Below are 27,485 nucleotides of genomic sequence, written 5' to 3' on the forward strand. Positions count from 1 at the left end.
ACCACGTTTGCTTTATCATTTTCTTCTCTCTCTCCCTACCCCCACTTTGTCTTTTTTCCTTGAACCATTTGAAAGTACGTTGCAGACACTGATGCCCCTTTACTTCTAATAAATACACGTGAAAGTATTTTGGTGGGAAACTACAATAATAAACTACAATAATACAATATAGCTTTGTGGCTTTCACTAATACCAGACTATATGGAAAGAGCTTCATGGGGCAATTAGGTTGGAAGGGGAGGAGGGCTGAGAAACTTGTCTTAAGCTACACTGAATTAGCAAGAGATTATCTTCTTCTTAAGATTTATTGGGTTGGCCAAAAAGTTTGTTTTTTTCCCGTAAGATTATGGAAAAACCAGAACGAACTTTTTGGCCAACCCAATATTTAGGTTGATAAAATTAGCAAAATCTTCCAAAGCTACTTCTACCCACACTTTACATAGGATTGAGAAAACATCAATTATCCATATCAAATAATATAAAAGGCAGGGGAGATGGCTTTGGAAGGTCACGCTCCTGGGACTAACCCATCTGAGAAACCTCAGGGCCACCACTGCTTAATACAAAGGCAGAGAATCCAGAGGATCATTGCTCACATGCATTGTGCTTTGTTGACTCTAAAACACACTTTAAAAAAACCCATTTTAACATGTCTGAAATCAAAATACGTCTTACAACAAATGGTGTAATTACAATTGGCAGTCCTGTAGCCTTTATAGGAGTACAGAAAATAATGGTGCATCCTATAAATGACAGCTGCTTAGATTAGATGAAATAAGATGTATTTTTAGCTCTGTGGTTCTCAGCCTGTGTATTACCAGGAAGAAGGATGCAGAAGCAAGTCAGCTGGAGCACAGGGTTTTGGTATCAACTCCTCTATCCTCTCAATTCTCCTTCACATATTTAAGCTGTAGGATACTGTAGCTGTGCAGTATCCACAGCTCTCCCCTCTGCCATGTCCTTAGTCACTGCAGTCACTTGGTGTGTCTCCTTATTCCTGTTTCTCTGCCTACTAGCATGTGTCTGATTACTGATTCTTGCCCATCCCACATGTCAGACTTGCCAGAGATTGCTGCTTCTACTCCACTGTAGAGCACATTGCTTAGCCATAAAATCGACACAGGGATTATGCTAGAGAGAAATCCCATGAAGAAAACCCATAAGACTGAGCTTTCTTGGCTACTGGTTCCAGGCACAAGGTACCTGTCTCATGTGCTAATTTATTATTATTTTGGGACTGACCCAAAAGGGACTGATGGACAGAAGTGGGATGCATGAGGACTGAGGGTACTCTTATCTTTGGTTTCCTAGCATGTTCCCCCCACCCCCATCTCTCCTTTTCTGAAAACATAACTAGCCCTTTGGCCACAAGGGTGGCCTGATGCCAACCTGGAACAACAGAGTTCTTCCAGGGGCCTGGGTCATGACCTTGAAAGAGACATATTCTCTTTCTCTTGGGGTAGTTAATTTGAGGCTGACCATGGCCAGCTTTCCCGCTACATGAAGAGAGTATCTGGAACGAAACCCAAACAGAGACCAGCATACTAGACAGTGGGGCGAGCAGCCCCAAGTCCTTCCATCCTGTGAGGTACCACCATTATCCTTCCCTGCACATGAGCCAGTGCATTCCTGTCCTGCTTAAACAAGCTTCAGCTGGATTTCTGTTCTGTGGAATCAATACAATACAGGGCATTTTAAACCTCTGCTTTGAACTATCTCTCTAGCTTAGCTGTTCTTTTGAAAGTTATTTGTACCAAACAATTCAAATTTGAGTTTTGGGAAGGCAAAATCCCCGTATTGTGTGTTGTTGACTGAAAGGAGATCCCTAGGCCTTAGCCACTGGCTTTGGTTGAGGAACTGAGATAACTTAAAAGCCTGATGTGGATTTTCACTAGAGTGAGGGCTCCACCATGACCTGGATCAGGGGTACCCACAGGCCGCTTTGGATTTACCCTTCGTTTTCATCAGATACCAGATGGACCCTCTAACAGAAGTCTACACCGCAAAGCCTGGGAGAACCTGAGGCCCGGCGTTAGGATATCCAGTCATTTTGGCTTCGGCTTGTCATAATTGATAAGGTCTATCTTTCTGACAGCATTCGCCCAACTGGTTCCTCTGTCTTTTGAAGGCATGTCCTACAAGTGCTGAGCCCAAGGCATTATGGCTTGGAGGAGGGTTTGCTTGAACTATTTGCTGTGGTAGAAAGGTATGTATCTAGTTTACTAAAAACTATATGACATTATTCAGGAATTAAACAGGAGATCTTAGGAACAGCTTTGTTTGTACTTTTTAAGATAGAAATTTACTTGGTTTAAAAGCACCTCCATCCGTCTGATTCTGGTAGAGATATACTGTGATAAAAGCTTTCAGGAATGTCGATAGCTCAAAATTGGCATTAGCCCATACACAGTTCTTGTCTACTGAAGTCTAGTAAGAGACTGATACATTGTGACAGTCTTGAATGATTAGACAAAGGTCATACTAAAGCTGGATATTGTAAGGTTGCTACAAAATTCATTTCAAAGGTTATATATGCCAGCACAGCCCTGGGAAACCAATGCTTATTTACTCAGTTGCTCAAAAACTAACTTCCTTACGGAACTGAGTACCCCATCATGAAGTGTAAAATCATTTCCAGAGAACCTCTCAAAAGCTACTGAATGGAGAATTTTACAAAAAGTCATTTTCTTATCAGATAAGATATTTTAATGTTGGTTTCAACCTTTCAATAAGTCAGACTCTTAAGATACCCCTTTATTTTTCTTTAAAATTTAACCAGTTATTCCAAAGTCAGCTATGAAGCAGGCCTCCCTCATTCAAAACCAATTTACCTGCAGAAGGTTAGCATACTATTTCTTTAGGATCCTCAGAATCCTCAATTCTGTAAAACAAAACAAAACAAAACACCCCAGAAACTATTAAAAAAATCTGCCCAGCTGATTTTTTTTTTTTAAGGCGGGTAGGAAAGAAGGCATTTGTGCCTTTTATCTGAGGATTTCCTTCCGCGTAAACTTGTATGATCGATCTGGAGTGCGACTTCGTGGGTTCAAATTCTGGCTCCACTTCTTACTAGCTAGCAGGAGGCAGGGTGGGAGGGTAGAAAACCGCCCCACTTTGCCCATGCAAGCATTTCAATCATTTACTTGGAAAGAGAAATCATTTAAGATTATATCGTTTGATTGTAAATGTATTACTATAGTGCGTGTGATCTTGGGTAAGTCATATAATCTCTCTGAACCCGTTTCCTCAACTGTAAACCGGGAAACAATAGAGATTCGCAGCGCCGGTAAAGCTCAAAAAACACAGGGCTGTCACGTGGTAAACGCCCAACTTCTTTACTTACACTTGATAACCCCGGAGGCTCGGAAGTACACTTCCTACCTGGGTAACAACTATACATCCCACCCTTTCTTCGGGCTCGTCCTTTCCCCAACCTTGGAGAAAAGACCATTTCTTTCCCGCGTCTTTAAAATACTTTGTACTAGCTGACTGGAAAGGGCGCCGCGGCCGGGGAAGCTACCGCGGCCCAAGCGCCTTGCGCTTCCCCTTTGACAAGAGAGTCCCCACTCCGAGAGCAACGCGAGCCCAGATGCGGCCTTCGGGTGGCGGCCCAGGCGGGCGCGGCTGTGCGTGCGCCGCGGAGGGTGGTGGCGGTCCGCGCCCGCCCTCGGCCGCCGCCCCCGCCGCTGCCTCGGCGTGTCAGGTGCCGTGAGAAGCGCCGAGGGACATGAGTGGAGCCGACTTTCCAGAAGCGGCGCACGCAAGGCACAGCTCCGCACGCAAGGGGGAGGCGACAGCAGAAGAGATTTTTCAACCCAATAAAGTTCGCAGGCGCGCGGAGATTGGCCTCCTCCTCGTCTACCCCCCACCCCCTGCCTCCTCCCTCCAGGAATCTTCAGAGTGCCCTCCCTCCCCTCCTCTCTCCAGTGTTCGTCCCAGCTTGGCTCCCCCGCCGGGCGCCAGTGCCTCCGACGCGGCCAGCGTTGCCCCGCGCTCTCCAGTGGGCGGCGCCACCTGGAGGAGTTTCTACGAGGGAAACCTTGGGGCCAGCTGCAGTGCGCCAGCGCTGGCTGGCCTTTGTGTGCCAAGGACACTCTGGGCCCCGGGGCGGGGGAGCGGCGTCCTTCAGGGATTCTCAATCTCGCCGCGGTCATGTCAAAACTGACATGACCGGCCGATTTGCTTGCGAGAACGTTAAAATAAAAATAAAACAATTCGGGATGCAGTAAGGCAAACCGCTACCACAACCGAACTTTCTTTTCCAAACGGACAGGTTTCCTTTCCCGGTTCAGGCGCCCAAGGATCTCGAGCGGTTTTCTCTCGGGGAAGGACGCTCAAGCCACCGAGAGGGAAGGGAGGTCGTACGCTCGGGGCGTGGAGGCGCTCCCACCGAGAGCGCAGGGAGGTGCTCAGGCACCGGGGAAACTGTGCGGCCTCGATCTGGGGCGACTGCGAGGAAAAGTGGTTTTTGGGCAAACGAAAAGTTCACACCGCTGCTTCCAGGAAAGCCGCCAGCTACTGCGCCAAGGCCGTCGGGGCGCTCCGGGGCCGCCTCGCGTGACTACCCGCGCGCGCGGCGACCCAAACTGTAGTCCGAGAGGCTTGGACTGTCCCGGCGCGCCCCGCCCCCCGCAAGCCCCGCCCCCGTCAGGTCCCGCTGCCTCCTCCCCAACACAGACCTTAAAAAAGAGAGAAGCGGGATGGCGCGTTTTGACTCTCCCGAGTGACTGTGCAAACGGGCCACGCCTGTGCGACGCCAGCTGTCAGAGCCGTGCGGGGGGCGTGGGGGCTGGGAATTGACTCTGTTCATCGACCCGCAGTCTCAATCCCCACGCCCTGAGAAAACCCTGACTTTGCCGAGGCCCAGGTGCAGCGGGGCTCTGCAAAGAAGACACCTTTCTCCGCCCCCATCCCAATCCAAGCGCCTCTGGCTCTGACGACGCCTAGAGACTCCAGAGTGGGCGCTAAAGTTCCCAGACCTGGCAACAGGTGTCTAGGGCGGGCCTCCGACCTCCTGGAGACACTTAGGTTGCGGTCTTGAATCCCACAAAGGCCCCAATCCGTCCTCGGAGCCGGCCGTCTGGCGCTGCTGGAAACCGCGCCGCCTTGCAGGTCAGTCTGTCAGCGGAGCCGCCTTCCTGCGGCCTCTTGTGATGGGTTCTCGCAGATCAGGGGTGACGGGGGGCGCAGGGGCCGGGGTGGTAGGCACTTAGAGGGAACTGAGCGCCACAGCCCTGATGCACTCTTCCTCGCAGTCACCCCAGATCGAGGCCGCACAGTTTCCCCGGGACACAGCCTAAGCACCTCCCTACGCTCTCGGTGGGAGCGCCTCCACGCCACGAGCGTACGACCTCCCTTCCCTCTCGCTGGCTTGAGCGTCCTTCCCCGAGAGAAAAGGCATCAAGGCCTTGAATTGCAGCAACCGTTACGCGGCTGGGGCGGGGTCGGGGGGAGTCTGGGTCACAGAGAGGTAGAAACACGACCCTTCCCTTCGCTTTTGGGGAATGGGTTTGGGATGGCAAGAGGCGTCTTCAGCGGCGTCTCCAGTGAGCTAGCCCTGACCTGACCTACGCACGACCCCCTCCCTACCCAACAGTGCATGGTAGCCCGAGGCCGGGGGTAGGGGCGTAGGGCGCCCGCCCCTTTCTCTGCCTACCTGAGTGTCACGCCTTCGCTCTTCTCTCCCCAGCATGGCCACCAGCCTCAGCCCGGACGATCATCTGCCGCCTATCCCTCTGTCGGCCCAGCAGACCATGCTCCTGTTGCTGCTCTCGGTACTGGCCGCGGTGCACGTGGGCCAGTGGCTGTTGAGGCAGCGGCGGCGGCAGCCGGGGTCCGCGCCCCCGGGTCCCTTCGCTTGGCCGCTGATCGGAAATGCGGCGTCAATGGGCCCGGCGCCTCACGTCTCGTTCGCACGCCTGGCGCGGCGCTACGGCGACGTCTTCCAGATCCGCCTGGGCAGCTGCCCGGTGGTGGTGCTGAACGGCGAGCGCGCCATCCGCCAGGCCCTGGTGCAGCAGGGCGCCGCGTTCGCCGACCGGCCGCCCTTCGCCTCTTTCCGCGTGGTGTCTGGTGGCCGCAGCCTGGCTTTCGGCCAGTATTCGGAGACCTGGAAGGCGCAGCGGCGCGCGGCGCACAGCACGATGCGAGCCTTCTCCACGCGCCAGCCGCGCGGCCGCCGGGTGCTCGAGGGCCACGTGCTGGGCGAGGCGCGGGAGTTGGTGGAGCTGCTGGTGCGCGGCAGCGCGGGCGGCGCCTTTCTCGACCCGCGGCCGCTGACCGTGGTGGCCGTGGCCAACGTCATGAGCGCCGTGTGCTTCGGCTGCCGCTACAGCCACGACGACGCCGAGTTCCGAGAGCTGCTCAGCCACAACGAGGAGTTCGGGCGCACGGTGGGCGCGGGCAGCCTGGTGGACGTGCTGCCCTGGCTGCAGCGCTTCCCCAACCCTGTGCGCACTGCCTTCCGTGAATTCGAGACGCTCAATCGCAACTTCAGCAGCTTCGTCCTAGACAAGTTCCTGAGGCACCGTGAAAGCCTTCGGCCCGGGGCCGCTCCCCGCGACATGATGGACGCCTTCATGCTCTCGGCAGGAAAGGAAGCTGCCGCGGGCTCTGGCGACGGCGGCGCGCGGCTGGACGAAGAGTACGTGCCGGCCACCGTCACAGACATCTTCGGCGCCAGCCAGGATACTCTCTCCACCGCGCTGCAGTGGCTGCTCGTCTTCTTCACCAGGTAAAGCCTCCAGGAAGCTTGGGATGGCCTTCCTCCCCTCCTCTGTAAAAGGCAGAATGGAATTAGAATATGCTGAGGTCGCGACTAGCGCGCAGGGAGGGTTTGGGGTTTCGCTCCAGGTCCCAACCTCCCAAATCTGAGACCGCGTCCGGAAAGCGCGACTCAGGAAGGCGCGGTGCTGGCCGAGATGGGCGCGCACGCCCGCCCCACCCAGCGGCGCCCGGATGGCTCCGCATCTCTGATCTTGTCGCTACCCGCTCCGAGGGGGGGGCAAATTTGTGTGAAACCCCTTGGAAAAGCAAGATTTGTTTTTCAGTGCCCGCTGATCATCCCCGATCTCCCGCACTGGCACAGGAGAAGCAAATTTGGAACGGTTCCGAAGGAAAGGGCAGCACAGTAAAAAAAAAAAAAAAAAAAGTTAAATAAACACAGCAGCCTAATCGGCTAGGCCAGTCTTCAGCGCGGATCGGAAGCCGCCCGGCCCTGGAGCCAAAAGCCAACCGTTCGTCAGGGCTTTGTACACCGGCAAAGGTAGCGATTGGCGGTCGGGCCTCACGGACTGCTAATCCGAAACTTTGGGAAAGCGGCCAGAAACCAGCGGATTGTGCTGGGTTTCTAAATCCGCCGCGCTAGAAGTGTCAGTGTAAAGAATGGGAGAAGCAGTAACTGTACCGAGCGCAGAGCGGCATCTAGAAAGGCAAACTGGGTATCCGGGAGGCACCTGCAGCCCTCTAGGATCCTTGGGCTCGGCTCGGTTAGTTGGACCCCAGTCGCGGACCTCTGCTAAATTTGTACACGCACGAATTAAACAGGTCCCCGGTATCCCCAGATTGAGCAAATAAAAAATAAAATTTACATAGGGCATAGTTATATTAAAAGATTAGCCGCTGTTTATCTGAAATTCACGTCTAACTGGGCAGCCTGTATTTTATCTGGCAACCTTACCCCAGGGGTAAATGTCTCATTCAAGGCAACTCTTGATTGCCTTGAGACACCAGAAATCCTGGTTGTGCAATTTCTTGGCGCACAGGTAAGCGATAGGAGAAGCTGAATTTGCTGGCCCCCTAGAAACTGGAAGGTAAAAACAACTTCTTTTGTTGTTAGAATCCACTGCATTAGAATCCTATATTTCCTTATGTACTGTACAACTGCTTTTCACAAATCCTTCTTTTTTTTTCTTTCTTTCTTTTTTTTGGTTATATTTAAAATCACTTTTCAGTATTAATATCATGGAAACACATATGGGGGAGGGGCAGAAATCGAAAAAGAGAAGTCAATAATAACAGGTCAGGAAGAAGACAATTCCAGAATGGGATCAATAAGTCCTTTGCATCCTCAGATAAGCATGTTATCTTTTGAAACAGCCTTTCTTTTTTTCACTAGGAACCGAATTGTAAATCGTTCTCCGGGTACCCCAATTGGGCAGCAAAAGGAAGTAAAACAATTTTGGGATCACTTTCAATTCGGTATAGCTAATGAGTCCTTTTTTCTTCTTTTTAGTGAAAAAATACGACAGGGGTTGGCAAATTACATTACCTGTTTTTGTATGTAAGTCTTATGGAAATACAGCTATGCCCATTCATTCTTGTATGGTCTATGGCCGCTTTCACACTACAGCAGAAGGCAGAGTTGGATAGCTGGGAGGCAGAGGGTTTGATCCACAAATCCTAAAATATATACTATCTGGCCCTTTATGAAAAAGTTTGCAGACCCCTGAAGTATGAAGCTAAAGAAGCGATTTTTTAAATCACCCATAATTTCACCACATGTGTGCTTAATTTTTTTTTCAGATTTGCAAGAATTATTTACAAATGTTTTGACTTCTGACATTTCCACTCACTGTAGTGGACATTTCCCTGTCTTTTAAACTTGATTTTAGTAATTTTTTATGGCTACATAACATTTTGCCATAGTAACTGATTGTTATGTACAGTCATTTCTTGTGTTTTAATGTTGATTGCATTTTTAAATTTTCAGCTATTGTGGTTATGTTTTTGTACCTGCTAAGTTATTTCCTGAAAATACATTTCTAGATCACTGGGTTTTAAAAGGGTGGGGAGGAGCTACCCTTATAGATCTTGCTTTGTTTTCCGAAAGGATTGTACTAGTTTTATTGGCAACAGTGAATAAGTATTACAATCTGTACCGTAATCTTGTGAACATTGGGGATTTGCTTTTAAATTTAGAAGATATGCAGCTTTATCTCTCGGGATACCAATTATCTTTGTATAAAATGAGAACAGTGTGTCTGCTGGAATTGTCTAGGGAGATGAGGAGAAAAGAAGAACTCACTTTGAGGGTTACATTTTAATTTTTGTGGACCCCGGTGCTTTTGCCTTTGTAGACATCTTACTCAATAAAAATTTTTTAAATTAAATTTTATGACTACATTGGTATAAAGATTAATATATTAAAATTATATACTGAAACATTCTCGTTGACCTAAAAGTTTATTTTCTTCTGATAAGAAATGAATTTTCATGAGTCCCTCAAAAGTGCTGTGGGTCCTAGGCACTGTCCCTGCTGTGCCCCATGGAGAAGTCGAGCTTATCCATTGTTGTGCTTTTTCAGGCTGAGAAAACTTAGACCTTTTTTTGACTTATGATGGGAAAGAGAGCTTGAGCCATGGGAGACTTATTACAGGAAATATAACAAACTCCATCCTGTAATGCAGTGATAAATTAGGAAACCATTTTAGATTTTTTTTTTGCTGGAAATCTTAATTCAGTTTCTGATTCAGATAGCCAGTTTAAAGAACAGTGGTATTAAAATAAATTGTAATGGGCTTTCTAGATGAAAGAAGAATTAGTGTTCCTGACTTATTTTCTCTCTCTGCATTAAAAACCAAACAGGTATCCAGAAGTGCAGGCTCGGGTACAGGCAGAACTGGATCAAGTGGTGGGTAGGGACCGGCTGCCCTGCCTGGACGACCAACCGCACCTGCCCTACGTCATGGCCTTCCTTTATGAAGCCATGCGCTTCTCCAGCTTTGTGCCCGTCACCATTCCTCACGCCACCACGGCCAACGCTTCTGTCTTGGGCTACCACATCCCCAAGGACACGGTGGTTTTTGTTAACCAGTGGTCCGTGAATCATGACCCAGTGAAATGGTCTAACCCAGAAGACTTTGATCCAGCCCGATTCTTGGACAAGGATGGCTTCATCAATAAGGACCTGGCCAGCAGTGTGATGATTTTTTCAGTGGGCAAACGGCGGTGCATCGGGGAAGAGATTTCCAAGATGCAGCTGTTTCTCTTCATCTCCATCCTAGCTCATGAGTGCAATTTCAGGGCCAATCCAGACGAGCCTTCGAAAATGGATTTTAATTATGGCCTGACCATTAAACCCAAGTCATTTAAAATCAATGTCACTCTCAGAGAGTCCATGGAGCTCCTTGATAGTGCTGTCCAGAAGTTACAAGCTGAGGAAGACTGCCAGTGAGAAGCCAGAGGCAAGCAGAAATTTTATAAGTACACAAGTCTTGGGGGATGGAGAGTAAAATTAAGGTTTGCTTTTCTTTTTCCTAGCTCCTCTGTGCCACTTTCTCAATTAGCCTCTAAAGTGAGCATAAACCAACTGACCCACAGATGATGTGCTTTGTACACATGTCCTCAGAATGGCACCTCATGAGCAGTGGGCTGTGTAGGAGCTCCAGGAGATATTTTGAGTCAAAGAATTAAAGGACCCAAAGAATTTTTATACATATATTGAATGTTGGTAATCATAATTTCTTGAGGGAGCATTCTTTGGAGTTAAAACACACATGTGCATATATACAGAACTACCTAATAAAGAGGCATATTAGTAACCATGCCTTGTCGGGTGGGATCCAAGATGGATGTTCTGTGTGCTGAAGTCTGCTCCATCGAAAACCGTATTAAGCAAAGTTTCAGGAAATACTGTTGAATATGCAAAGGCAAATAATTTCAGTGTAAGACATGTGATTTGGGGTGATAAGCGAAAAAGTAAAGACCAGAAATTCCCTTCTCACCTTTTCAATAAAATAGCTTGGTTAGGCTCTAATATCTATGGATGGATTTATCTTTTTGCCAACTGATGGGCTTCCTGTTACTTTTCTGGATGAGTCATAAAGTTATTTGCTTGGAAAGAAATTAATAGCAGTTGATTTAGTGGGTTTCAGTGATTTCATGAATGTTAAAGTGTAAATTGTAAAAAATTCCAAGTTGAAGTCATACTGCTCTTGGTTGCCAAAGTACAGAATTTCAATCAGAGAAAAAAAAGTTACCAGCTTAGCTAAGCTTTAAGTTGTGTGATTGTAATGTACTGACTTCAGTAAATCTCATAGGTTAAAAAGTCACCAAGTAGTGTTCAATATGGGTACATATATTACATAATTATTCAGAAGCAATATGTATTAGATATTTTATTATTAAACAGTATTAATTATTTTGGTCAAGAAAGGGTTGAAAAGTGTCTTTTATAATGTCACAGCAAATAGAAAAGTACAACTAATTTAACCAATTTTGGTTCAAATACATGGTATGAACTTGATTAAATCAACTGTTTTTGACATCGTGGAAAGCAAGTTGAAGCAAAGTCTCTTCTCTCATCCAAAATTTGAATGAAAAATCTCAAAATTAGATCTGCAAGATGTGTTCCTTATCACTTTATAACATGCTTATTAAAATTATATTCACAATACAGAATCTTTTTTGAAATTGATCTAGTTAATATGTTTTAATTCCAAACTCTTGACGTGCTTAAATTTTAATTTTATTTTAAAGCCACTCTGATTATTGAGTTCTAGGAAGTTACTGGAAATCTGACCATTAGCCTGTGAAAGGCAGAGTGATCGAAGCTGTGTCTGCCTGGGGAATAATGAAAAAATGCAATGAATTATCTGCATGTTCTTTATTAAATAACAAGGGGGGAAATTCCCATTATAATGGACCTAGTTTCTCTTTTAAATGATTTTCAAAAAATAGCATTGGTGTTTGTGTTTTGGAAAGTCAGAATCAGTCTTGGGAGATTGTTTGGAGGATTGCATTGCATTTCAGTGGAGCCAGTCAGATCAGCTGTGCTATTTAAGATGGCCAACCCAGCGAGCAGTCACTTTGGTAACTGTGAAAACATAAAGCTTGAACAAAATATATATGTTCGGTTTATATAAATAACCTGAAAACCATTTTTAAAAAGTGATGGAAGATTGACAATGTACAAAGTGAAGTTTGGAGTTTTAAGTTTTTTGCTTGCAAACATCCAAAAGAAGTTGTGCAGTGTCCTAAAAGCTTACTGCTTGTTACATTTCATTAAGCTTTTAGGAAACTTTTTATCAAAATTATAAAGGGAGGAGTGTATGATGGTTGTGGGGTCTGGTAAGAGAAAGGAGTGGAAAATAAAAAGAAAAGGAAGAAAGATGGTTAGACATTCTCCTACTCCTTCAAAATTAATTAGTTTGAAGTATGAATATTTAGAAGAAAGATGTTCCACGTGCCAGTGTTGAATCGCAAGTAGATTTTTAAAAATCTACAACATAGCAACTCTATTTTATAATTTGGAATTTTTATTAATAAAAATTTTATATAATTTTAATTAATAAAATCTCACAGCTGTACCTCTTGAATATGAAAACACTGTGCCAGTATTTTTAAAGGCACTAAAGTCAACTGTGGAAATCAGGCTTACCCAATACATTTCAATTTGGGGGGTACTGGCTATTTCAAAACATTGTTACCCACCCTTCCCTGCACCCCACCCCCTGCAGGGCTGAGACGGTAATTTGGCGCTGCCCTAGCCTGCTTACTCTGATAGATGGTGTGGTAGCAAAAGTAATCATGTACCAATCTGGATGCCTGCTTAAGTCAACCGGGTCCAGATGTGCTGTAGCCGGTTTTATGTCTGTAGGCTCGGTTCATCTGGCACTTTCGGCAGTGGGCTGAGGTAGAAGAAAGTAAGGTGGGAGATTTCCTGGTTTATTTAATATGTTTGTAACCCAGTTAAAGGAAAGAAAGCAAAATCAAAAACAAACAAATAAAAATAACCAAATTGGGGGGCTACCGTAATCAGGTTACTAGCTTGATCAGAAAATCTAATATTATTTCTGCCAGAGAAAGAATGTACTTGCTGGTCACCATTTTACTCAGAACATCTAATCCAGGTTATTAAAATAGTTAAAGTATATTGTTTATTAAATGCTTCATTTATATATTAAAGCTTTGACTTTGTAAGGAAACTGCTTTTTTTCCAAAACAAGAGGAAAATGTCTCAGGTTTGTTTTGTGGATTATCTAAAAGCTTTCATGTCTCAGAACTTAGCCTTTACCTGTGAAATGCTATTATGGCCTTACTATTTTCATATCACATCTATATTAGATCAAATAGTTGCACAGCATTATGTATTAATTTGTATGTTTTTTAGCTATGACACAACTTTGTAATACAAAGGTATACTTTAGTAGATGTTTATAATTCAAGGATAACTCCTTATTTAACCTTTTCTTGTTTTTGCATTTTATCATGTATGCTTTCCATCTGTACATAGCAACTGTAATACATAGTTGTAACCGAAATAGATTTGGGGGACACAGCATTAATATGTGGCTTTTACTGTTTGATATACCAAATTTTAAAAATTCTACACCTGTAATTACCTGTAATAGGACACCATTACCAAAATAATAAAAATCACTTTCATAATCTTGTTAGGAAGTTTTACTTTATGTTATAGCAAACACAGTCTAATGTATTTATTTATTTCAACTACTATTTGTAAGTGCTTGACTTAAAATGTTGCATTGTAAATATTTTCTTTCGCCATTCTACATTTTAAGCAGCTTGCCTTTTTCTTTTAAACAGGCTTTCAACATCCAGTCTCCTACCAGATTCTTGATTTCTCCTTATTTTTTTAAACTGAAATACAGTTGGCGTATAATATTAGATTAGTTTTAGGTGTACAGCGTAGTACATAGATTCAATATTTTTATAGATTGTGCTCCATTTAAAGTTATTACAAAATAATAGCTATATTCCCTGTGTTGTACAATATATCCTTGTAGCTTATTTATTTTATACATAGGAGTTTGTACCTCTTAATCCCCAACTCCTATTTTGCCCTTCCCCCCTTCCTTCTCCCCACTGGTAACCACTAGTTTGTTCTCTGTATCTGTGAGTCTGTTTCTGTTTTGTTATATACATTCACTTGTTTTATTTTTTAGATTCCACATATAAGTGGTAACATTTTTGAATTTATAAGAACCAACTCAGAAGTTAAATTTCAGTGGCAAACACCTGGCAAAGTGGCAATTACTTTCTAATTTTGAGAGATTGAATAGATTGAGATTTTAAGATTCTGAACTTATATTTCTGCTTCATCTAAAAAATGCAGGACATATTTTTCCCCCTCAGCAGCACAGCAGTCCTTTTCCTTGAGTATTTCATTCATTCGTTTTTTTTCTTTTGACAGGAAAGCTTTTGTTTTTAATTTGGTTGGTAAACATTTATTCATTCATTTTGTAAGGGACGTGTGCCTTAATTAATAAGTGCCATTAATGTCCAATAAAATAGAATGGATGAGAGTATTCTTTAATACACTATGTGGAAATATTTTTCTGCTGACATTTTTAACCTGGTAAAAGACTTGACTTCCCAGAGCCCCTGCTGGCACTCCCAAGCTTTCACTGCCCCACCCTCACAGATGGCAGGGCGGTGCAGTAATCTGGGGCTGCCCCCTATTTCTTCCAGAGTTTAGCTCCCATTATTGTGAAATCAGGAAAAGTAATTGTAAAGTATAATTGCACACAGTGTCATTGATCCTTTGACTTGAGAACATCATTTTGGAAGCTGAAAGGTATAGTTAGGAATTGGTTTAAGAGAATACTCACTTGTTTTCCAGATGTACTAACTTAGGATCTTGGAAATGGTCATAAAGGTTCAGGATGAATGAAATAAATATTTTCGTAGGAAAAATATTTTTTAACAAAATTGTAATTGGGGTCAGGTGTTTGCAAAAATGTCAAGCAGAGTTGAATTCCACCCAATCAATCTGGTAGAATATAAGACTAGAATGCAGGGTGGGGAATGAATGCAGCTTTGGACATAAAACAGGCGTGAGTGTTGCAAACTCATAGAGATTGTTTCTATAACCTCAAAATCGGTCAGTTTTCCTGCACAAGTGCTACAGAAGTTTTGGCTGTTAACTTGCCCTTATTTTGGTTTAGTGACTCACATACTCTCTGCTCTCAAGTTTTGATCTATTAGTTATAATTCTCGGAGAAGGGAGGAGAAAGAAAAGAAATTAATATATTCAAATATATTTGGAAGCAATTATTTTTAATGGGAAAGATTGGAGGAAAATAATCTAGTTTAAACAGATAGGGGCAAGCTATGGGTAAACAACAGGTTTGTTTGTAGCTCCTTTATTCACTCACACAGAGGCTACGTGGTCTTCAGTAACACTTTTCAACAGGGGCCAAGTATGAGGGGAAGAAATGAAACTCAGATACGTTTTAAACTAATACTGTGTTTCATCACCCTGCTAAGCGCGTGAATGCATCATCACACAACAGTCCTGTGAGGGAGGCAGTAATGTCACGGGCCAAAAGTCTACATTGAAAAGTGTCAGTGTCTGGATGTTCCCTGGAGATGAACTGACTCCAAAGCCTGCTGTCTTTGGACTAGAGAGCTTGTCAATTACCAAGCTGCCCATGTTTGGGTATACAGGCTAGTCCGTCTGTTTTTCAATTCCTGTGATCCCTGGAGTTTCACCAGCAGTGCCCCTGCTTTGTCTCGGCCACATGCCACAATGACAGTGTAAAGTGCCAGGAAGACTCACAATACTCCTTCCTTCTGAGAGAAGCATCCTCAAGCAAGAAAAAAAGAAGGGTGTGTGTGTCATGCTTTGTTTTTATAATATTAAAACTTCTCTCCCATAATCTGTGAGCCAGGAATTTTTGCCTGAAGGCCATCCATAGGTTGGACCAGATGCCTGATTTGAGAACCCTCTCTGGTAGGAGTGGAGGAGTGCAGCACACTGGATATTGGCTCATGTGACTAATCAGAATCTTTCCTGCTCTGAGACCTTGAATAGGATTAAATAGGATACTCTCTGGCTGGAGAGAGAGAGAGTGCGCAAAACCAAGGCATGAATGAGACAGGTGTGTTGACGGGAAGCCTACCTTTGAAAACAGTGTGACTGGAGCTACTGGAACTGGTTTCGGACCACTTGAGATCCCTTTAGGTGATAGAAAGGCTACATAAGCTAACCAACTAAATATGTTAAATAAACAGCACACTATTACACAAATTACGCAATATTCCAGCACACACCTAGCAGCCCCTGAGAGCCCTGCAGGTCAGGGGTTAGGAGTCGCTCCACCAGCCTGAAAAATCTTCCAGCTTCTTTAAAAGATTTTTAATTCTGCTTTTATTACTATTTGCCTACTTTTGTTTCTTTCCCTCTCCATCTCAATACTGCCTAATGTGTACTTCTTTTTGTACGCGTTCCAACGAAATGTGTATGATTGTTTTGTATACATGTTTTTTTAAAATTTTATTTATTTTTGGCTGCTTTGGGTCTTTGCTGCTGCGCGCGTGCTTTCCTTAGTTGTGGCGAGCGGGGGCTACTCTTTGCTGTGGTCCCCCCGCCCCCCGTTCACATTTCACTGCTGCTCGCCTTCAGTAGGCACCTTGGGTCTTCCACTGCCCTTCCCAGCAATCACCCTTTCAATTTAAGCCTCTACAGTTCCCACAGCCCCCAAGCAGATCCAGTTGGCACTCTGCTTTCCTAGCACTTGGCATTGACATTGAGGGAGAAAGTGGGGAAACAGGCTGGATAAAGCAGTGAGAGAATAAGGCTGAATTTTCACTGTCGTGTTTTCCAATGTGGTTTCCAGAAACTTATTGCAGTAAAAAGCAGGGTGAGCCTGTCTGCCACTTAGTTTTAATTCCTAACTTCAAGAGATGGTTCTGGAAACTGCTGTGGAAGCTTGGTTAATATAAACCACCACCAACAAAAAACTGTTCTCCTTCCTCATCGCCCCACCAGGCTCATTTTTTTGGTGACAGTGTGCCAGGCAGTTCAGCTCATGATACAGACTTGCCGTTTGGCTCTGCAGAGTTTAGTACCTTTTTCACTTTCTTTGCTCAAACTTCCCATCACCTCCCTGTAGTCAGAGCTCAGGTTTCATCTTAATAAAGCCTGCCTGGAGCTCTCTGTTTAATACTCAGCCTGGCCCCTTCCCCAGGCACTCTCAACTCCCTTACATTGCTCTTCTTCTGTTTTTCTTTTTTATAGGACTTATCTCCTGTTAATATAACATAAAATTAATCTTTTAATTTCATTCATGATTCATGGTTTATTGTCTCTCTTCTCGAGATCCCACTTCCCAGGGTGTCAGTGTGGCAGGGGTGGGCATCTTTATGTTGCTTGGCAAGTGGAATATCCAATCATCCTGCTGCATTTCCTACCCAACAGCCCCAACAAATGATTTGCACTATATTTTAAAGTCAGATGGTGTGATCACTGCCTAAATAATCCACTCACAAAAGGAAATTACTTATTGTCCTATAGACCTGAGCTACCCAATAAGGTAGCCATTAGTCACGTGTGGCAATTTAAATTTAAATTAAATAAGATTAAATAAAATTAAAAGTTCAGTTCCTCACTTACACCAGCCGTATTTCTGGAGCTCAGCAGCCACATGTGGCTAGTGGCTACTGTTGTGGACAGTGCAGATGAAAAACACTTTCATCAGAGCAGAAAGTTCTATTGGACAGCACTGCTATAGACGAATCAGTTTGTCAACTTAATGGATTTTTACTTTTACTCAATATTTAGTATCTACACTGAGTAAGGCACCGTGATAGCTGTGCAGGGAAGATTCAGAAACCTTGCTTCCTTCAGCAAGTGGGTCTGAAGATAAATATAATATGAAGATACATATCAAGAGCCTTGAGAAGAGATGGATAAAGTGCTGCAGAAATTCAAAGGAGGGAGAGATTTGTATTTTCCAGTTCAAGGGAGAAAATCAAGGAAAGCTTCTTGGAGGAGGTGAGTCTGAAACAGAAAAGTGCCTATAATCTCAGTTCTGAAGCACAACACACTCAACACCTCAAGACAGATAAAGGAGAGAACCTGTACCAAGTAATATTCTGGTGGAAAAGTTAACTCCAAACAAGGAGATTAACGGCTATGGTTCCATGGCTTTGGAGTTCTGCTTTTACTTCTCACTCACCTTCACTTTGGGACAACTAGTCCCCACATCTGCAGAAATACAGACTTCTGGTCCTGACATCCTCTGCTTGTGCAGAGCTGAGAAAAGCTGGTGGGGCTACCAAAATTTCGATGGTTGCTTCTCTAATCCTTCCCTTCTGTCTGGAAATTCCAATCCAAAGAGAATCTTCTCCTAATGCTGCTTATCCTTGTAGGACAAAGCTTGACATCTTCACCTAAAGAGTTATGTTAAGGGATGATGAATGATTGAATGTGAATTTCAGACACCTGAGATTCTCCACCTGGGCTCATGTATCCCTTCCCCTGAGCGCATAGGGGCTGACTCATATTAACCTGACCTTCACCCATAGTTGGAGAACCCAGTACTCTCAGTGGAAAATAAACTCAGGTCGGAGAAACAACGCACATGAGGAGCACAGTTATTTTCATAGAAAGACATTAAATTGCTGAGAGCTAGTGTGGCTTTCCAGTGCCACCAAGTTCAGTATCTTTTGAGCGTTTGTTCTGATGCTGTTCAGATAGTCTCAGTGGGCTCTATTGGCCACTGGTCATCTTGGTAGACGACTCTTCCATGGTTCACAGCAGAGATCAGCAAACTATGGCCCATGGGCCAAATCTGGCCCACTGCCTGTTTTTGTGCAGCTATGTGAGCTATGAATGGTTTCTACATTTTTTTTTAATGGTTGGCAAAAATCAGAAGACTGATATTTTGTGATACATGAACATTTTATGATATTCAAATTTCAGTATCCAGAAATAAAGTTAGGTAGGAGCACAACCACATTTATTTATTTACTTAATGTCTATGGGGCTTTCCTGTTACAACGGCAGAGCTGAGCAGTTGTGACAGAGACCACATGGCCTGCAAAATGGAAAATATTTGCTATCTGGCCCTTTACAAGAAAAGTTTGCTAACCCTGGTCTATACCCTCAGCTTCTCAAGGCACTGACTAATAATGACAATAATCTCCTCATGCTTCTCTAGCACTCGTGGTTGACAAAGCCCTTCCCCATGTCCCTTCCCTTGAGTCCTCCTGGGCTGTGCCAGGGCCCTGGCAGGCTGACGCTGCCTCACAGAGGGACGCAAACCCACAAAAGCAAAACCCTAAGTGAGGTCATTAGGAAGCAGAAGCAGGTCAGAGGCATTTTTCACAAAGGCATTATTCCCGATTGTTTGAAAAATGGAGGCGTTTTCTCATAGACTAGAGAACACAGCAGTTAAATTCAGTCAAAATTCAGACCCACACAGTGTACTAACATCACTAAAACAAAACTGAAAAACAGATTGTGTTTTTCACAGAAGCTGAAGTCTTTGCTGAATTATTTTCTCCTTCCTGAACCATTGGGTCTCTGTAATTTTATATTGTTTGAGGGTGTGCCATAGTTTCACAATTCTTATACATAGCCTAAGAAAATGCAACAATCAAATAAACAAATTCATCGTCTTATATAGTCACAGGAGATACTCTGAAATGTGTTTTTGAAGAGTTCTTAAATGCAGAGCACAGTAAATCAAGTATAATTTCACGTACATTCAGGTCAGCCAAATCATCATTTATTCAGCAACCGATTTATGTTTCTTAAACATTGTTAAGCACCGTTAGACTGTTAAAAAATAAAACTGTTATAAAATCAAACACATTTCCTGATTCAGAGGCATTCATCTTCTCTTTGAGGAGAAACACTCAACTCCCCTAACACAGCATGACGGATGCTGTAACAGACATACGTGTCAAGCACCATGGGAATAAAGATTAGGACATACCTGATTCTTCTAGAGAACGTGGGGAGATGAGGATCACGAAAGGTTCCACAGAAGAGGTGCCATGTGAGCTGGGCCTAGGCGGGTGCTTAGGGGTTGACCAGAGAGACACAGAACTGGGGAGAAGAGATGAGAAGATCCTGGACGGGGCACTGAGGTGCGGAAGGGCGTGGCCATCTGCCTTGGTCCTGCTGGAACCCCGTGCACAGTCCAGCGCTGGCATCTCATAGCTGCTCAGTAGCTATCAGTTGAATGAATGAATATGATGTGCTTGGGGGTGGCGATAATCCAGGAAGAGCAGGGGAGTATGTGTATGGACACTCAATAACATGCTACTGGGGTACCATTCTAGGGACTAGACGAGATTGACTTTTAGTTTAATATTTCCGATGTCTGTGGGTATATAAACGGCATTTCTTGGAGTCCTTGGAAATAGCTTGTACTCTTTCTTTAGCAGCATTGCTGAAGCTCTCTCCTGCTCTGATAGACAACGTGCACGTGTTTGACATTCCTGTGAAACCTCCAAAACTTCCCAGGACATTTAAGCTAACTGTATTGAAATACCCAACGGTTAATGATACGTCATAGTGGCCACTTGTTGTTGAATGTTTGGTCTTAGGTAAGACAGGCTGTGGGTCTTTGGCAATTGTATTTGGAAGGCAAGATTTTTTTCTCTCACTAAAAAAAGCATATCTCAATTCACGGGATAACGTTAAATCAATCACTCTCATTTATTTTTAAGGGACATTATTTGTAATTGTCGGCTCTTTATTTTTGGTAACAAATGACTTTCAGTCTCACAATGAATTAAGATACAAGAACTGGGATTAAGAAGCACTGCTTTGAGCTACAACAGTGCCTTGACGTTTGCAGATTTGGCAAGCATGGAGTTAGTGACTTGGGATCCATCCGATTTTACTGAGGCACAAATTCGAATCCCGTGGATAACAAAGCCAGAGTGTGGGCGTGAATCCAAAGTAGCGTTAATGTTTTCTACTTGACTTCAGAGGCCCTGTAATTCTTAAGGACTGATTTATTATTTTTTTAAGTCTGTAGAAAATGGACCCAGAAAAACCAGCAACTTTTGGCTATGGCAGTAAAAAGGGAAAGAAGTAGTTTGACAAAGACGGATCTTTAGGCAGGTTTGTAAATGCCTATGGAGAATCATTAAGAATATGAAGCTCACTGAAAATTTTCATATCCACTTGACTGCCTCGTAAGGAGTCAAAGTCCCACCACCATTCACAAACGCCCGCAGACATATCCCTATTGAATATGAAGAGTTGACTGTACCTTGAGCACTCCCCCTGCAATTTTGATTTTGCATGAAAGGACTGGCAAATCAAAGATAAACATCAAACCAGACTCAGTCTAATGGCATAAATTCTGGGTTAATGGAGAGCTAATGAGGTTTCATGCCCTCAAGTAAGTCTTAATCCTTGTCACCTGTGTTGGTGATGTCTTTCCTGAAGAGGCTGGTTCCTGGGGCCAAGCCAGCCTCACGAGGTCACGTTACAACGTGTTCTCCCCTCTCCACAACTCCGATTCTGGCATTTAGAAATCATGTGCCATTCACAACACTTTCCAGGTAATTTTTCCAGGTGGAAGGTTCTCGAAAGCAAAGGATTACCCAAGAACCTTCTTTGTATGCTGCTTCGCTCTCTCATTTCCTTCTGATTCTCAGGCATCAACCACAGCGGGTGGCACAACTTGAGTTCCAAAGTTCAGTGAATGTCTCTTGTAGCCAAGAAGCTAGACGCAGGTTAAGAATCACTATTCAATTTTGAATTGTGATGTTTCTGTTAGAGCACATCAGGAGGAAACCATAAATAAAACCCGTAGGAAAAATCACCCCACATTATATAAGAACTCATTTCAATTTCTTAAGCTCATGTCTTTTAAGCAATACCTTGCCTTCACAGAGTGCTCCCAACTTTTTAAGGTCTTTTTATTTTTATTGCCTGATTTTCGATTTATATAGATCCTACAGATAATAACATAAATCATCATAATTCAATAAAATTGAATGTTATTACGCCAATTCAGTAGATGAGGAGGTTAAAGTAATCACTCAGAGCCATACTCTGAAATGGTCCTTTGTTCTTACATTAAGAAATATATGTGGAGTTCATGCAGAATCATGTTTTCTCTCAATTCCAAGTTCTTAGTGACATGACCAGGAGCTCTGTTAGAAATTGAGCCATGATAGGATATCCAGGCCAGCTCTTCTGCCCAACGAAAGACTAGATTGCATCCCAGGCAGGCAGGGCAGAAGCACAATGGACTTTTTAAGGCTCCACAAAAACACCTGAGATCTGAAAATAATGTGCTGGGCTGGTTATATTGCTGGCTTTTTCAGGAATATTCGAGGAGAATCAGAAAGGTTGAGGCTATGTGAGGGGTTACATGTTAGGAGGTATATGGTAGAGGGAGGTATTTTTTCAAAGTAGGCGATACTTAGGCATGTGTGTTTGCTGGACATGATGGTCCAACAGGGAGCGGGGAAAGGGTGAGGCGGGGCAGAAAGGAACTGACCGTAGGGGTCACTCCCTGACAAGGCACCGGCGGTGGGATGCACCGCCGTGTATTAAAACTAATTGTTGTCTTCTGATTTTTGCCAACCATTGAGCGACCCCAGGCTGCCAACTCATAGCTTTGTACTTCCCCCAGAATCTTAAGTTGCAATGGATTTGGTGCTAATAAAGCCCCCTTTCCCCATCGCCTATGTGGGTTGGCCAGGGTGTGGTCTAGATGTTTCTACTTACTTGCTTCTCAGGCAGTTCAGCCCCAGAGGTAGCAGCTTTCACGCACTAAGTACACGAAGTGCATGTAATGTTAGGTTAAAAGGTTTGTCCAATCTTGGGTTCAAATCTTGTTTCTACCAGTTTGTAGAAATGTGTGGAATCAATGCAAATTAACCTCTTTAAGTGGCTGTTCCCTCATGTGTAAGATGGCGGGAATAAGCTCTCAAATTCAATGATGGTTGCGAATACTCAAGTAAATAACGCACGCAACAAGCTTAGCACCGTCTTTGGAATCAAGTAAGCATGCTGCAGACGTTAGCTTCAATAGGAATAATAGTTATTATTATTGCTAATATTAGGCACAGAGGCTGGGGAAGCAAGATGACAAAATATATTAATCATGGTGTCTGCCGGCAAGGAATGAAAAGTTGTGAGAATTGTGAGAGACATATGTAAACGACGGTAATACAGAGTAAAATTAAGTCATTGTTTCCACAGCCTTTTGCTCTCAGCAGGGATGCAGAGGCCAGTGAGGACCCTGGGGGAGGTGGGTGTCATTCCTGAGGATGCTGGACTGAGCCCCTAGGTGCCCATTTGTTGTGCCTCTTTTCTCCTTTATAGCAGGACTGGTCAGTCCACTGTCAGGGCTTTGTGGCTCTTGCCAGGCCTCTACCTATGGCCCTAACTTTCCTTCCCCACTCCTCTTCCTTCCCCCAACTCTCTCCTTCGTCCCCCACAGAGGCAGAGGGAGAAGGCAGCTCTCCTAAGAAGCTGACTTTCCAGGTCTGATTTTTTTTTTTTTTCCCGCCATGCTGTGTGGCTTGCAGAATCTCAGTTCCCCAATCAGGGATTGAACCTGGGCCACGGCAGTGAAAGCCGGGGATCCTAACCACTAGGCCACCAGAGAACTCCCTCTAGGTCTGATTTGCTCAAGCTCAGGGGACTGAATAATAAGCAAAAATTCTCATGGTGTGAAGGAGCTTTTGATAAGCAGCTTTCTGAGAAAGAAGATGAACCTGTGTTCTCCATGTTCTACAGACTAGGAAAAAAACACACAAGATGCTTTATGTCAACAAGCAAACTGCTCAAGATCATCAGCTAAGTTTTATTTTCTTTACATTCCTATCACCTAACACCATGCCTGAGAGGAAGCAGCTCCTCACTACCTGTTTGTTGAATAATTGGAATGAGTTAATCTATTAAGGCCATATATTAAAATCTATTATTGAGCTGCAAATTGATCTCAGGCTGCCATCTCATAGCTTTGTACTTCTCCCTGAATCTTAAGTTGCAATGGGTTTGGTGCTAATAAAGCCCCCTTTCCCCATCACCTATGTGGGTTGGCCAGGGTGTAGTCTAGATGTTTCTACTACTTGCTTCGTATGCAGATCAGCCCCAGAGGTAGCAACTTTCACTTGGAAGGATTTATAGCTACCCAGTGGTTCTATCATTTGTTATTTTTCCCATATGTGTAGACTACAAACTTGAGTCATCGGTTTTGTTTTCACAGCTGGAGCTCAGTTTCAGGCTTCTATAAATCAGTTCTGAGCCTTCTCGGTACTTCATTCCTTCTTAGTGCTGAATAGCATTCCACTGTATGGATATACCACATTTTGTTTATTCGTTCACCAGTTGATGGACATGTGGATTGTTTCCACCGTTAACCTCTTATAGATACTGCTGCTATGGACATTCCCATAGAAGTTGACGTGTGGACACCTTTATATAAACCTATTTTTAAATAGGTATTTGCTTTTCTAGAGCACTTTATTTATTCATGTGGACTTAACTTACCATCTGATGTCATTTCCTTTCAGTCTGAAGGACTTCTTTTAATATTTCTTGCAAGAAAGATCAGATAGCAATAAATTCTCTCTGTCTTTGTTTAACTGGGAACGTATTTCACCTTCATTTCTGAAGAATAGTTTTCTGGATATAGAATTGCTGGTTAACAGTTTTTTCGTCTAGGACTTTGGCTATGTCATCCCACTTCCTTCTGGCCTGTATTCTTTCATATGAGGAATCTGATACTCATCGTTGTTCCTCTGTCTGTAATGAGTCTTTTTCTTCATGCTGCTTTCAAGATTTTTCTCTTTGTTTTTGGTTTTTAATGGTTTGACCAGGATGTGCTTAGGTGTGGATTTCTTTGTGTTTACCTTGAGCTTTTTTAAAAAAAATTAATTAATTAATTAATTTATTTATTCTTGGCTGCATTGGGTCTTTGTTGCTGCACGCAGGCTTTCTCTAGTTGCGGCGAGCAGGGGCTACTCTTTGTTGCAGTGTGCAGGCTTCTCATTGCCGTGGCTTCTCTTGTTGCGGAGCATGGGCTCTAGGCACGCGGGCTTCAGTAGTTGTGGCTCGCAGGCTCTAGAGTGCAGGCTCAGTAGTTGTGGCACACAGGCTTATTGATCCGCGGCATGTGGGATCTTCCCGGACCAGGGCTCGAACCTGTGTCCTCTGCATTGGCTTGCGGATTCTTAACCACTGCGCCACCAGGAAAGTCTCTACCTTGAGCTTTTTAGATGTGTAGATTAATGTTTTTCATCAAATTGTGAACATTTCTGGCCATTATTTCTTCAAATAATTTCCCCTTTTTTCTGTTGCTGATATTTCTGCTTAATTAAAAAAATATATTATTCTTATTTTTATGCTTAAGCTTGGTTTCCTTGGTGTTTTCCCTGTGACAACATAACGTAGTGGTCAGACAATGATGCATTAGATGCTGTGCTCAAATACTTTGGGTCAGACAATCTTATATCCTTTGCTGGTAGGAATGCAAAATGGTGCAGCCACTTCGGAAGACAGTTCATCAGTTTCTTATCAAACTGCCTTCTTAACCACGTGATCAGCAACAACATGCCTAGCTGTTTTTCCAAATGAGTTGAAAACTTTTTAAAAAAATAAATTTATTTATATTTTATTTTTGGCTGCATTGGGTCTTCGTTGCTGTGCGTGGACTTTCTCTTGTTGTGGCTCGCGGGCTCTAGGTGCTTGGGCTTCAGTAGTTGTGGCGCACGGGCTTAGTTGCTCCGCGGCATGTGGCATCTTCCCGGACCAGGGATCGAACCCGTGTCTCCTGCATTGGCAGGCAGATTCTTAACCAGTGAGCTACCAGGGAAGTCCAAAAACTTATGTCTACATAAAAACCTGCACACGAGTATTGATAGCAGCTTTACTCACAATTGCCAAAGTGAGAAAATGCATGTAAATGGCTTACTGCAAGGCCAACTACAAAAGGCATATAAATAGTGGACGCTATTATTATTCTATTGTTATTATTCTCTGGTATTATAATTTGTTCCATTTTCCACCTTAAGTCTTCTGCTCATTTGATATGAGATCTTGGACAAATTACTTAATATCTCTAAACCTCTATATTTTTTAACAAGTAAAATGGGACTATTAACATTTTCTTGCATTTTTGTGAAAATTAAGTAATGTAGTCATGTAGTAAGAAATTAAGTAATGTACGTAAAAGATGCTCATTATGAAGCTTGGGACATAGTATGGAATCATAGTGGCCACACTAGCTGTGTGACTTCAACCAGTCTGTTCATTAGCACAGAATATTAATACCTCTCTCACAATAGTAAAGCATAAGATCATACAGGCCTAGTGAGTTTAATGAGTGCTTCAAGGTCACATGGATGGTTACTAATGGGCCAGAGCTCAAGCCTAGACCTAGATTATAGGTGTTCAAAATGATGACTATTAATTATAGCTATTATTTCTCTCCCTCTCTCTTCCCACCCACCCCCACCTGAATCTCACACACACACACACACACACACACACACACACACACACACACACACAGTCATTCATATGCAGTGAAAAAACTAGATCCCGAATCTTACTACCAGCTTGCCTTCCCATCCCTGGGCTTTAGGCCTGGCATTCTCTGTCTTCCCAGCCCACATAGCCTTTCCCCCAAATTGAAACTGCTTCTTGGGAATTCCCTGGTGGTGCAGTGGTTAGGACTTGGCACTTTCACTGTGGTGGCCTGGGTTCAATCCCTGGCTGGGGAACTAAAATCCTGCAAGCTGCGTGGCGTGGCCAAAAAAAAAAAGAGAGAAACAGGAAAAAGAGAGAAAAAAAGCCTGCTTCTTTCTGTTTGTCTACTGGGTACCAGAGCCCAGGGGTCTTCCTCCTGCTTGGAACATTATTCTGCAGTGAAAAGAGGGGCGCCTGCCCAGGAGGACGGTAGGATGGTCCAGCAGAAAGACAGAGATGCTAATGAGTGGGAGGAGGGGGCAAGCAGGGATTGCAGTGTGTATGATCAGACACTGCGCTGCGCACCCTCATGTCCCTTGTTCCATTTAATCCTCACAGCAAGCCCTGATCTTTAGCATCCTGGGGCAGATGGTGACACTGGAGACGTTAAGGCCATGGGAAGGCAGGACCAGCCCAGCATCCCTTCTTGCTGTTCTTCCTGAACCCTCAGGGAACCCATGGTTGAGATGCAGACACAGGATGATTTTCTGGTAAGGAAGGAAGAGGAATCTTCCCTCATCTGGCCTCAAACCTAATTCCTCCCTGAGTGGAGGCCGGACCTTCTAGTTACAAATAGGAGTGAAAGGGAGGGTGAATGTTTCCATCAAAATGGAAATAATATATCAGAGGAGCAGGGTGTGTAGATAGGAGGGACTGTGCCTCTTAGTAAAGGAAGTCGGGGCTTCCAACAAAGAAGTAAGGAAATGCAGTGCCCCCAGGGGTGCTCAAGAAAAACTTGAAAGACTGCATGTCAGCCTCCATCCATGGCCAATCAATGGACTTTCAAACCAGACAGGCCTGAGTTAAAATCAAAGTTCTGTGATTCTCTAGCTGTGTGATCTTAGGCCAGTTAATTAGCCTCTCTGGGCAATAGTTTTCTCATTTGTAAAATAAGAAAAATGCCAATGACTAAAATCCTAAAAAGGCAGCTCTAAAGTGAAGATTGTCCTTTGCAAGATTAAAATCATATATATGAAGTATTGAATAGCATCTGGCTTTTAACGGTTGCTTACAAAGTATAATTATTTTCATCATCAGGAAACTCAAGTCAAAGCTGAGCACA

General features: G+C 43.9%; 1 protein-coding gene across 1 annotated transcript; it reads left to right on the forward strand.

The window, feature by feature from the left end:
• The first annotated feature begins 4,740 nt into the window (after nt 1-4,740).
• Nucleotides 4,741-13,395, forward strand: LOC114900870 (cytochrome P450 1B1). Its single transcript, XM_029232378.1, has 3 exons — nt 4,741-5,112; nt 5,690-6,733; nt 9,586-13,395. Exons 2-3 carry the CDS (start codon nt 5,691-5,693, stop codon nt 10,172-10,174), a joined length of 1,632 nt encoding a protein of 543 aa, XP_029088211.1. The 5' UTR covers nt 4,741-5,112; nt 5,690; the 3' UTR covers nt 10,175-13,395.
• Nucleotides 13,396-27,485: the final 14,090 nt, after the last annotated feature.

The sequence above is a fragment of the Monodon monoceros genome, unplaced genomic scaffold (genome assembly GCF_005190385.1).
Source record: "Monodon monoceros isolate NGI ecotype Baffin Bay Population unplaced genomic scaffold, NGI_Narwhal_1 Super_Scaffold_19, whole genome shotgun sequence".
NCBI classification, from domain to species: domain Eukaryota; kingdom Metazoa; phylum Chordata; class Mammalia; order Artiodactyla; family Monodontidae; genus Monodon; species Monodon monoceros.